Source organism: Spinacia oleracea, chromosome 1 (genome assembly GCF_020520425.1).
Source record: "Spinacia oleracea cultivar Varoflay chromosome 1, BTI_SOV_V1, whole genome shotgun sequence".
NCBI classification, from domain to species: Eukaryota; Viridiplantae; Streptophyta; class Magnoliopsida; order Caryophyllales; family Amaranthaceae; genus Spinacia; species Spinacia oleracea.
In genome coordinates this window covers 32218838-32231949 of record NC_079487.1, presented here as the reverse complement: position 1 = coordinate 32231949, position 13112 = coordinate 32218838, and the positions used below count along the sequence as shown (strand labels likewise).

Here is a 13112-nt window from a genome sequence, read left to right as displayed (position 1 = left end):
AGCTGAGCGTTTAAACTCAATGCTTTATGATCTCAAAACTACATTGTATTTTGAATTCACAAGCACCAATCGGTTTGCCATTCGACTTTGATATTCGAAAACAACCATAAAAGTCGCTAAAAGAAACGTACATTTAAATTGCTCATTTTCTCTCATTTCCGTGAATCGTTCTTGGATTCACTACCAATCGAGGAAATTTACTGTTACCTTTCTAAAAGGATTTACTGCAGTACAAGATATTTAATTATAAACAATAATTAAAACATATATTGAAGCATGCAAAGTCTAAACATTTATCATGAGTAATAACTTGAAAATTAAAGCAATCATGCAATTTAAACAAGTCATTAGCATTTTATTCGAATTATGTGTTCCGGCAGGTGTGAATAAAATGATTCCAAGACCCTAAAACCATTGAAGAATTAAGCACAGTTTGTCGACTCAATTCTAAAACATTTTAGGTAAGCAAAAGCCTTTTGCTAATAGTCTAGAAACTACTCTTGGTTGATAGGTACGTCTAAGAACTTATTAGGTAAACCTATCGATTTTGCCACGACATAAAAGGACTCCTTACTTATATCGTTGAGTTTCACCAAAACTAACATGTACTCACAATTATTTGTGTACCTTGCCCCTTTAGGACCAATAAGTAACACCTCGCTGAGCGAAAACTATTACTAGATTGATGTAAAGGATATCCAAGCAAGTGTATATTTTGGCATGGCACCTTTTAACTCAATTTTTAAGTTTGGAACTTAAGGATCTAGTATGGCCCGACTTCATCTTGAAGCTTCAACTTCAAAGTCCGTCTTGAAAATCTCCGTGGGAGGCACCATTTTCTTCAAATAGGATAAGCTATAATTAAAACTAATTACAACTAATTGATGGTACGCAGACCATATTTGAATTGAAAAACAATTTTGGTACTTTAGACCAATTACATTCAAATTAATGGTACGCAGACCATATTTTCTATCCTATTTGGGCCATACTAGTCACTTCATAACCTGCAAAACAGTACATATACAATATATACCATTCACCCATTCATTATCATGAATGGCCCACATAGCTGGTTAGTAAAACACATTATGCATCACATAAACATTTGCAGCAATTAATCAAGGGCACCAATAATCTACAAATTATTCAGTCCTTATTAATTCTAATCAAGTTGTTTTAACCTTAAGGATTTGTAGACCTAATCAAGAGTATATGACTAAAAAGGACTCCCACTTAAACCAATAAATTCATATGCTTTACTAATTTTAAACATAAAATGTATTTCTAGTCTAACCGGAAACATACAAATTTAATTAAAATTTAAAGCTCATATAAATTTATAATTGAATCCATAAATTTAATTTAATTTCAGTCGTATTTAAATTAATTCATGATTTTAATTTTAGTAAAATAATTAGAATAAATAAAATTTATTATAATTACAATATTCAAAACTAAAATCCAAGAAAATAATTTAAATTATTAATTTTGAAATTAATTAAAATTGCGTAAACTGAAAATTTCAAATTAAAATTTCAAAACGATCTAATCGCAACGCAACAACCCCACGCAACGCACGCCCATGGGCTACACGCATACAGCCATTGCTGGCCATGTGCCCGCAGCCCATGCGCTGCGTCGCATTGCTGCTGCTCACCATCGCAAGGCATCAATCGAACACGCGAGCTGGTGCTCGCTGCGCGCGACAGCGCTCGATGCACGCGAGCCATCGCTCGCTGCGCTCGCTTGCCAGCGCTCAATCCATGCGAGCCATCGCTCGCTGCGCGCCTGCCTTTCCCGCACGCGAGCTTGCGCTCATCGCACGAGGCAGCAGTATGCGAGCTGACGCTCGCTGCGCGCGAGCCATCGACGCTGTGCGTAGCGCTCGTGGCACGCGAGCTTGCGCTCGCTGCGCGCGAGGCTCCGCATGCTTGCGCGAGGCAGTGCGCGCTGTGGCGCAGCACGCTTGCTGCCCACACGCGACTGCTCGTGCCTTGCTCTCGCCCCTGCCCATACGCCCATTGCTCACAGCCTACGACACAAGGCAGAGCTGCTGCCTTGTGCTCGTGCACCATGCCCTTGCTCGCTGCATTCATACCGCATGGGCGACGAGCTCCCTTGCTCGTCGTCGCACGCCCGCACTATACAACACCCATTAAGGGTAACACGTAGCGTCCATTGCTTTGTGCGTGCAAGTTATATGAGCGAATCGCATAAAAATTAAAAATTTATATTCAAAATTAATGACTAATTAATAAATAATATTAATTTCATAATTTTAGGGCGAAAAATCAAAAATTTATTATTTAATTGATTTCCGATTAACATGGATTCAAGTTTAGGTCATAAAAAATTTAAAATTTAACATAAATTTACAATTTTTATGGTGGTTTTTAATCATAGGTCTCTAATTAAATTATAACTAATTATGAAAATCAAATTAATTCTAAATTATTTCAATTTTCAACAAATTAATCATAATTACAAATTAGATTGCATAATTAACAAGGCTAGGCATTCAAACTTGTTAAACATATACAGTAGGTCAATCAAAAATTCAAGATTTATCAACAAGAATCGCAAATATTTAATTTAACATCTTAAATTTACGAAATTTTGCATTCGAAAAACTAAAACCTCCAAAAAGTCATAGTTAGGCTTCGAATTTGAGAATTCTGGGTTCGGCCGAAAAATACTGTTTTTGTCAAAATTTTAGAATGCCTTTTACATGCGGAATTGACACAAAAATCACTCGATTTGGATGAGTTACGAAGAAACTGCCGAAAAACTGCGTACGTATAGTTAAATAAACGCAATTTGCAATTAATTAACAATTACGAAAATTAATCACCCCTTTTAATTCTTGCAAATTTGTAATATTTAACCATGTTTATGCAATTTAGATTATGAAAATAATAAGAGGCTCGTGATACCACCGTTAGGTTATGATACATATGACAATTCATAAATCATGCGGAAAAACCATAAAGCCAGGAAAGCATATTATATTCACATAATCATTTAGCATAGTATTGATGCATACATGTTGTAGCGTGCCTTCCCTAGCTGCGCCCGAACCGAACAAGAACAAGTCTTTAGGACTCCAAATGTCGTCCCACCGTAGATAGTCCACAGTACGTCCGGATCCGCCTCAAGTTAGACCATCGCCCTTAAGGTTGCTAGGATTTTCGGCTAGTGTTTGCAAGTGTATGGCTAATTTTATTTCAAAAACTTACCCTTTGAATACTTCAATCGTTCCTGCAAATAATGACCCTAGGCCCTTATTTATAGAGGTATGGAAAAGGAACTGGAATCCTATTAGGATACTAATTAGTTAAACTAGAATCCTAGTAGGACTCTAATTAATTAATATTTATCCTTTTAGGATTAGGAATTTAATCATCAAACAAATCCTATACAATTTAGGTTTCGTGTGTGAACACAAACTCTACACGAGCATGACCTACGAGCGTGCAGGCCATGCCCGCGCACAGCCCACACGGCTGCTCGGCCCACGCGAGCCGCAAGCCCACGCGAGCAGCAGCACAGCTCGCAGCCCATTGCTGCGCGCGCTGCGCGCTGCCACGGCCTGCTGGGCCTGGCCTTGCGCTGGGCCTGGCGTGGCCTTGGCTGTTTGTGTGGCGCGCTTGGCTTGCTGGGCGATGGCCTGGCTTCGTGCTGGGCCTTCGTCCGGCAGGCCTCGTCCGATGCTTATTCGTACGATACGCTTCCGATTAAATTCCCGGTTCCGGAATTCATTTCCGATACGAACAATATTTAATATTTCCGATTCCGGAATTAATTTCCGTTTCGAACAAATATTTAATATTTCCGTTTCCGGAACTATTTTCCGATTCCGATAATATTTCCGATTCTGACAATATTTCCGTTTCCGGCAATATTTCCGATTCCGGCAATATTTCCATTTCCGATAATATTTTCCGATACGTACCATGTTTCCGTTTCCGGCAACATCTACGACTTGGATAATATTTATATTTCCGATACGATCCATATTTCCGTTCCGGAGTATTCATTTCTTGCTTGTGACGATCTCAGCTCCCACTGAAACCAAGATCCGTCGATTCCGAATATCCATAGATAGAGTATTTAATGCCATTAAATACTTGATCCGTTTACGTACTATTTGTGTGACCCTACGGGTTCAGTCAAGAGTAAGCTGTGGATTAATATCATTAATTCCACTTGAACTGAAGCGGCCTCTAGCTAGGCATTCAGCTCACTTGATCTCACTGAATTATTAACTTGTTTAATTAATACTGAACCGCATTTATTAGACTTAACATAGAATGCATACTTGGACCAAGGGCATTATTTCCTTCAACGCAGACCATATTTGAATTGAAAAACAAACTTTGGTGCATTAGACCAATTACATTCAAATTAATGGTACGCAGACCATATTTTCTATCCTATTTGGCCATACTTGTCACTTCATAACCTGCAAAACAGTACATATACAATATATACCATTCACCCATTCATTATCATGAATGGCCCACATAGCTGGTTAGTAAAAACACATTGTATGCATCACATAAATATTTGGAGCAATTAATCAAGGGCACCAATAATCTACCAATTATTCAGTCCTTATTAATTCTAATCAAGTTGTTTAACCTTAAAGGATTTGTAGACCTAATCAAGAGTTTATGACTAAAGGCTCCCACTTAAACCAATAACTTTATATGCTTTACTAATTTTAAACATAAAAATGTATTTCTAGTCTAGCCGGAAACATACAAGTTTAATTAAAATTTAAAGCTCATATAAAATGATAATCGACTCCATTTAGTTTAATTTATTTTCAGTTGATTTAAACGAATTTAAATTAATTCAAGGTTTAATTTTAGTAAAATAATTAGTATAAGTTAAAATTTATAATAATTATAATAATCAAAATTAAATCCCAAGAAAACAATTTAAATTATTAATTTCAAAATTAATTAAAATTATTTCTGAACTGAAAATTCAAATTAAAATTCAAAACGACTCAATCGTAACACGACGAGGCACTTGGGCAAGCCCCATGCCCCATAGAGTGCACGACTGATCGCACGGCTATGGCACAATGCAGCAGCAGCTACACGCAAGGGATGCACCGCTCGCTAGGCGCGAGCAATCTCTCGTGGCGAGGCAGCGCTCGTTGGTGCGCGGAGCAGTGCTCGCTGGGCGACCCAGCTTGCGCTCTCCCGCGCGCGCACCTCGACTTGTGCCACGCCCCATCGCCACCGCCCATGTACACAGCACACACGCCTAGGCAGCCTCGCCTCGCGCGCGCGCCATGCTTGATTGCTCGCTGCATTCGTACCGCACGGGCGACGAGCTCCCTTGCTCGTCGTCACGTGCTCGCACTATACAACACCCCTTAAGGGTAACACGTAGCGTCCTTTGCTTTGTGCGTGCAACATTCATGAGAGTTTTTCATAAAATTTAAAGTTTTTAATTTAAAATTTATGACAAATTAATAAAACATATTAATTTCATAATTTTAGGGTGAAAAATCGAAAATTTATTAATCAATTAATTTTCGATTAACATGGATTCCAATCTAGGTCATAAAAATTTAAAATTTATCATAAATTAACAATTTTTATGGTGGTTTTTAATCATGGATACCTAATTAAATCATTAATTAATTATGAAAATCAAATCAATTCTAAATTATTCGAATTTCAACAAATTAATCATAATTACAAATTAGGTTGTATAATTAACAAGTCTAGGCATTCAAAATTGTTAAACATATAAAGTAGGTCAATCAAAAATTCAAGATTTATCAACAAGAATCGCAAATATTTAATTTAACATCTTAAATTTACAAACTTTTGCGTTCGAAAAACTAAAACCTCCGAAAAGTCATAGTTAGGCTTCGAATTTGGGAATTCTGTGTTCGGCCGAAAATAATTATTTTTGTCAAAATTTTAGAATGCCTTTTACATGCGGAATTGACACAAAAATCACTCGATTTGGTTGAGTAACGAAAAACTGCGTACATATAATTAAATAAACGCAATTTGCAATTAATTAACAATTACGAAAATTAATCACCCCTTTTAATTCTTTGCAAATTTGTAAAATTTAACCATGTCATGCAATTTAGATTATGTAAATAATAAGAGGCTTGTGTTACCACTGTTGGGTTATGATACATATGACAAAACATAAATCATGCGGAAAACCTTAATGCCAGGAAACATATTATTTACACATAATCATTTAGCATAATTTAGGTGCATACACTTTGTAGCGTGCCTTCCCTAGCTACGCCCGAACCGAACAAGAACAAGTCTTTAGGACTCCAAGTGTCGTCCCTCCGTAGATAGTCCACAGCACGTCCGGATCCGCCTTAAGATTGACCAACTAGAATCGCCCTTAAGGTACTATAATTTTCGGCTAATTATGGGCAAGAATGTGACAGAATTTTCTGCTCAAAAATCACTGTTTTATTGTATGAATACTTGTTGAAAAACTCGTATATAAATTTATGACCCTAGGCATATATTTATAGAACCTTGGAAAGGATTTCGAATCCTGTTAGAATACTAATTAATTAATTAGATTCCTTTTAGAACTCTAAATAATTAATTTAATCTTTTAGGATTAGGATTTAATCTATGCACGAATTCCGATAGCTTTAGGATTCGTATAGCACACACACGCGTAGGGCACGAGCACCGCACGCCCATGCGCAAGCCTCGCGGCCCACGCTGGGCGCACAACGCTGAGGCCCACTGCTCGCAGCCCATCGCTGAGCGCGCGCGCCAAGCCTTGGCTGGGCCTGGCCTTGCGCTGGGCCTGGTCGAGGCCTTGGCGTGTTGTTGGATGCGTGTGGCTTGCTGCGCGTCGGCCTGGCTTCGCGCTGGGCCTTCGTCTAGCAAGCCTCGTCCGATGCTAATTCGTACGTTATGCTTTCCGATTAAATTCCCGATTCCGGAATTCATTTCCGACACGGACAATATTTAACATTTCCGATTCCGGAATTAATTTCCGTTTCGAACAAATATTTAATATTTCAGTTTCCGGAATTATTTTCCGATTCCGATAATATTTCTGATTCTGACAATATTTCCGTTTCCGGCAATATTTCCGATTCCGGTAATATTTCCATTTCCGATAATATTTTCCGATACGTACCATGTTTCCGTTTCCGGAAACATCTACGACTTGGATAATATTTATATTTCCGATACGATCCATATTTCCGTTTCCGGCAATATCATCGTTTCCGGAGTATTCATTTATTGCCTTTGACGATCTTAGCTCCCACTGAAACCAAGATCCGTCGATTCCGAATATCCATAGATGGAGTATTTAATGCCATTAAATACTTGATCCGTTTACGTACAATTTGTGTGACCCTACGGGTTCAGTCAAGAGTAAGTTGTGGATTAATATCATTAATTCCACTTGAACTGAAGCGGCCTCTAGCTAGGCATTCAGCTCACTTGATCTCACTGAATTATTAACTTGTTAATTAATACTGAACCGCATTTATTAGACTTAACATTAAATGCATACTTGGACCAAGGGCATTATTTCCTTCATCGCCCTCCTCCTCGGGGGAGTGACGATCCAGGTAGGTGCAGGATTCTTCAAGTTTAGTTGTTTTCTTGGTTAAGTACATTTGTGGACTCACCTTTCTTTTGTATAGCTTCTGGCCGGCAGGCGGCATTGGACGATGAGGTCCGCAATATTCCTCCTTCTCGGCATTTCTTGTCCCGAGATAAGGCTAAGATCCTCTCTTCGGTGATTAAAGCCGTGCCGAAGGAATATGTGGAGCAATTCCCTCCGGCGGCGGATGCGCAGTTTGGGGCTATGCAGGCGGTTCTTCTGGATGTAAGCGTCCGACTTTTGTTTCATTCCTGTACTTAGCAATTTTTATCCTTTCTTACTTGTATTTTTCTCGCAGCTACTTATATTAAGGCCGAGGGCTTTAAACGCTGGCGAGCTGACGTCACCAGTCAGCTTCAGCGGCAGGTGCATAAGGCCACCAATGCCGGTGACTATGCCATGGCGACGGTGGAGAAGGTTCGGCTTGAGATGCAGGAGACCATTGAAGCTCTAAGCAAGGAGCTGGCCGTCCTGAGGAGTGACAAGAGGCAGTGCTTGATCAAAATCAATGAACAAGTTCTTGCCATTGAGACCCTCGAAGCCGAAGCCCGTTCTGCCCAGTCGTTCCTCCAGGAGGCCGAGGCTAAGGTGAAGGATGATGCGAGCCTACGCCAGCAAGTGGCTAGTCTTGAAGAGATGGTCTCGGCTTCTCATGCCGAGGTTTCTCGGGTCAAGGCCGAGGCCAAGTTGGCTGCAGATGAGGTGAGAGAGAGAACTCGCCGAGCCTGGGACGCCTGCATGGAGGACTTCTCATTCGCCTGGTTTGAGCGGCAAATTCGCAAGCAGGGTGTAATCAATGAAGCCGAGCAAAAAGGTCTTCCTCCTCCCGTGTTTGAGGATTCTGATGCCGAAAGTGAGGAGGTGAACTCACCGGCTCAGGAGGAGGGGACTTCAGCTCAGCCAACCTCAAAGCTTGCTGTCGACGGTCCAGATGGTGTGGGCACGTCGACCTCCGCCCATTCTGCCGCTGCTCGTCCTACTGGGTCTTAACTCCACTCCCCCTTGTCAAAATCAAAATCAATTTTTATGGAGCCTAGAGCGTCTGTAATGAATAATTTTTATTTGTGTTTCAACGCCTAGGGCGTTTGTTTGGATAATTTTTTATTTTTGTTGAATTTGGCGCCGTTTTGAGCGCAGACCAGTGGTGATTCGTCACCTTTTTATGTTATCTTTCAGTTTGAGACTTTTAAACGCCTTCTCTGTTATTTTTTTCGTGTATGATTGGACGTCTACTTTGTGCCCCAGAGCAAGTGTTAATAAGTCTCTGGATAAGACTCCCATGCCCAAGTTTATTTTAATTGATTGATTGACGCAAGTCAATCAATCAGTATGATTGCCGCTTAACTTGGGTATGGGGAATGTTGAGTGGTTTTTGGTGGTGACATGTTTTATGCCGCAGCAGATTTAGAATAATCATTGTTTTTGGGGTTTGCCCCCGTTTTAAATTGGAAGCGGCATGTTAATGCCGCGGCGTATAGGAGTAATCCTATTAGCCTTTAGAGAAATAAACTATCGTTTTAAGAAAACGATGACTGTTTTGGGGGTTTGCCCCCGTCTTAAAAATGAAGCGGCATGTTTGATGCCGCGGCATATAGGAGTAATCCTATTTGCCCTAGGAAAAATACTCGTTTTCAAGGAAACGATGATTTGTTTGGGGGCTTGCCCCCGTCATTAAATGGGCGCGGCATGTTTGATGCCGCGGCATATAGGAGTAATCCTATTTGCTTTTAGAGAAATAAACTATCATTTTAAGAAAATGATGACATTTGGGGATTTCCCCCCGGCTTAAATTTGAAGCGGCATGTTTATGCCGCTGCGTATAGGAGTAATCCTATTAGCCTTTGGAAAAATACTCGTTTTTAAGGAAACGATGATTTGTTTGGGGGTTTGCCCCCGTCGTAAAATGGGCGCGACATTTTTGATGTCGCGGCACATAGGAGTAATCCTATTTGCCTTAGAAAAATAAACTATCGTTTTAAGAAAACGATGACTGTTTTGGGGGTTAGCCCCCGTCTTAAAAATGAAGCGGCATGTTTGATGCCGCGGCATATAGGAGTAATCCTATTTGCCCTAGGAAAAATACTCGTTTTCAAGGAAACGATGATTTGTTTGGGGGCTTGCCCCCGTCGTTAAATGGGCGCGGCATGTTTGATGCCGCGGGATATAGGAGTAATCCTATTTGCATTTAGAGAAATAAACTATCGTTTTAAGAAAACGATGACTGTTTTGGGGGTTTGCCCCTGTCTTAAAAATGAAGCGGCATGTTTGATGCCGCGGCATATAGGAGTAATCCTATTTGCCCTAGGAAAAATACTCGTTTTCAAGGAAACGATGATTTGTTTGGGGGCTTGCCCCCGTCGTTAAATGGGCGCGGCATGTTTGATGCCGCGGCATATAGGAGTAATCCTATTTGCCTTTAGAGAAATAAACTATCGATTTAAGAAAACGATGACTGTTTTGGGGGTTTGCCCCCGTCTTAAAAATGAAGCGGCATGTTTGATGCTGCGGCATATAGGAGTAATCCTATTTGCCCTAGGAAAAATACTCGTTTTCAAGGAAACGATGATTTGTTTGGGGGTTTTCCCCCGTCGTAAAATGGGCGCGGCATGTTTGATGCCGCGGCATATAGGAGTAATCCCATTTGCCTTAGGAAAATAGACGTTCGCTTTTAAGGGAACGGTTTTTATAACTTTGATAGGTGATCAGCCTATATTTATGCTAATCTGGGCCACTCCTTAGGCTTCAATCAATTAGGCTTGGAAACGTTTTGCTAATCTAGGGCCACTTCTTAGGCCTTTATTCGATTAGGCTTTTTGCATGCATATGTTAGGTAAGTTAGTATTCAGCGTATGAGTAATAAATAGTATGAAACAAGCGGAGTAGTATTATTTATACTTTATAAGGAGAATTTAGCCGGTTACAAGAGAGATTACTACTCTATTAGGACCATTAGCGGCCGTTATCTAGACAGCAGAATCTTCCATAAAGGAAGAAGTAAGAACTCATCTAGAAATTTTTTTTTTGAGATTGTCTACATTCCAGGTGCGTAGAATGGGTCGGCCTTCCATGTCCTGAATGCGATAAGTTCCATCCCTGACCTCGTCATAGATCTCATAGGGTCCTTCCCAAGTTGGTGTCAGCTTGCCCTGCTCATTGGCTCGTCCCACAGACTCCATTTTTCAGAGAACAAAGTCCCCAATCTTGAGCACTCTTTTAGAGACTTTCTTGTTGTACTCCCTCGCCATCCTTATCTTGTAAAACTGTTGCCTCAATGCCGCATTTCCCCTTACTTCAGGTAAAAAATCCAGGGCCAACTTCATCATTTAGCAATTGGCACTCTCGTCATATAGCATGACTCTCAGTGTAGGTTCACACATCTCTATGGGCAGTACGGCCTCGACACCATAGGCTAACAAGAAATGGGTTTCGCCGGTGGAATTCTTAGCCGTGGTGCGGATTGACCATAAGACGTTTGGCAGCTCATCAGCCCATAGACCTTTAGCTTCATCTAGCTTCTTTTTGATCCCCTCGGAGATTATCTTGTTAAATTCTTCGACCTGGCCATTGGCTTGAGGTCGTCCTACAGAGGCAAAGCAGCTGTGTATGCCGTGATCTGCTAACCACTCCTTTAGCTTAGGCGTCTTAAAGGCCCATTGTCAAAGACGATAGCTTGTGGTATTCCGAAGCGAGTCATAATATTTTTCCAGATAAACGCCCTCACATCAGTAGTCCTTATATTCTTGAGGGATTCTGCTTCCACCCACTTAGTGAAGTAGTCAACGGCTACAATCACGTAGCGCCGGCCTCCAGGGGCTGCTGTATATGGTCCTAATAGGTCCATTCCCCACTTGGCAAAAGGAATGGGGCTCATGATAGAGGTGAGAGGGTGAGACAGCCGGTGAATGAGATGAGCAAATCGTTGGCACTTGTCACACTTCTGCACCATGGCCAGGGCGTCTTCTCTCAAAGTGGGCCAGTAATAACCAGTTCGCAGGGCTTTTTCAGCTAAAGCTCGTCCTCCAATATGGGAGCTACACAATCCTTGATGCAGGTCGTCCAGAATTTCTTTCCCATTCTCAGGAGTAACGCACCGCAAGAGGGGTATGGAAAATGACTTTTTATACAAAACTCCATTCCACCATTCAAACCAAGAACTTCTCTTCTGAATTTTGACGGCTAGACTTGAGTCGTCTGGAAGTGAGCCGTCTACCTTATATGCAATGATGGGGTCCATCCAAGTTGATGACCGGTCAAGGATGGCTACCACAGGAGTGCACAACTCTTGTTCAATGCTTCGTCTTTCTTTCACTTCCCAAAACACATGACGCGGAGTGTCACAGGAAGCTGAGCTAGCTAGTTTAGACAGGGCATCGGCCTGATTGTTCTCTGTTCTGGGAATCTGCTTAGCTTTGAAACTCTTCAAATGTTCTATTTCTTGACGCACAGCTTGCATGTACTTGATCATGTTGGGATCTCTTGCCTCGTAGTCTCCGTTTACTTGACTTACAATGAGCTGTGAATCAGAAAGAGCGAGTATCTCTTGAGCTCCAGCAGCTTTGCACATTTTTATGCCGGCTAGCAAAGCTTCATATTCAGCCTCATTGTTTGAAGTTTGGAAGTTAAACCTCATGGCGTACTCGTACTTGTCTCCTTCAGGGGATTGACATATTATGCCGGCTCCGCATCCGTTCTGGGTGGACGACCCATCTACATATACCGTCCAACGGCTCGCCACATTCTTCTCAAAAGTTGGCCTCGTCATTTATGCAATGAAATCGGCAAATGCTTGTCCCTTGATAGCCTTTCGCGGTTCATATGAGATGTCAAATGCATTCAGCTCAATTGCCCATTTTAGCATTCGCCCGGCAGCGTCTAGCTTAGTAAGCGGTTGTTTCAATGGCTGGTCTGTGTATACCACTAGTTTGTGTGCCAGAAAGTAAGGACGCAGCTTTTTACTTGCCATAAATAGCTGATACGGTTATGGATGAAAGTGATAGTCTTATGCTAGCAATTGGAACCAAAACTGATTTGGGTTCAATGGCTCATTTTGTGTGCATGGTGACTTGGATTGAGTGAGCTCGTTATATGGTCCTTATTATCAAGGTGGTACGTTAATCAAACTGGTCCGTTTAATCACATTGGTCCGCTTGTTTAAACAGATTGTACGCACTTATTATTTTTAATTGCTTTGGTTAAAGTCGGTTTAATAAAGGGATATTTGTTTAAATCCCCAATTTAAATTCAGTCATTACTTAGCTTTGATTATTGCTGTTTGTAAGGAGAGTTTTAAGCCTTTGTAACCTCCAATTTAGTGACTGAATTAGGAGGCTTTAGAGCTTGTAACTGCCAGTTTTAAAGGCTCTTAAATGGCTCTTAATTAGCCGTTTAAAGCTCTTGTAGCTGTTGGTTTTTGGCTATTTATAGTCAGCTTCTTGATTGGAATAAACAACCAACTGAATGATTAAAACACTTGT

At 41.0% G+C, this 13112-nt stretch overlaps 1 protein-coding gene across 1 annotated transcript; it reads right to left on the bottom strand.

The window, feature by feature from the left end:
- Positions 1 to 11266: 11266 nt before the first annotated feature.
- On the bottom strand, positions 11267 to 12400 carry LOC110779105 (uncharacterized). The gene has a single exon (XM_021983639.1). The coding sequence runs from the start codon at positions 12398 to 12400 to the stop codon at positions 11267 to 11269; it is 1134 nt and encodes a 377-aa protein (XP_021839331.1).
- Between the last annotated feature and the right edge of the window lie 712 nt (positions 12401 to 13112).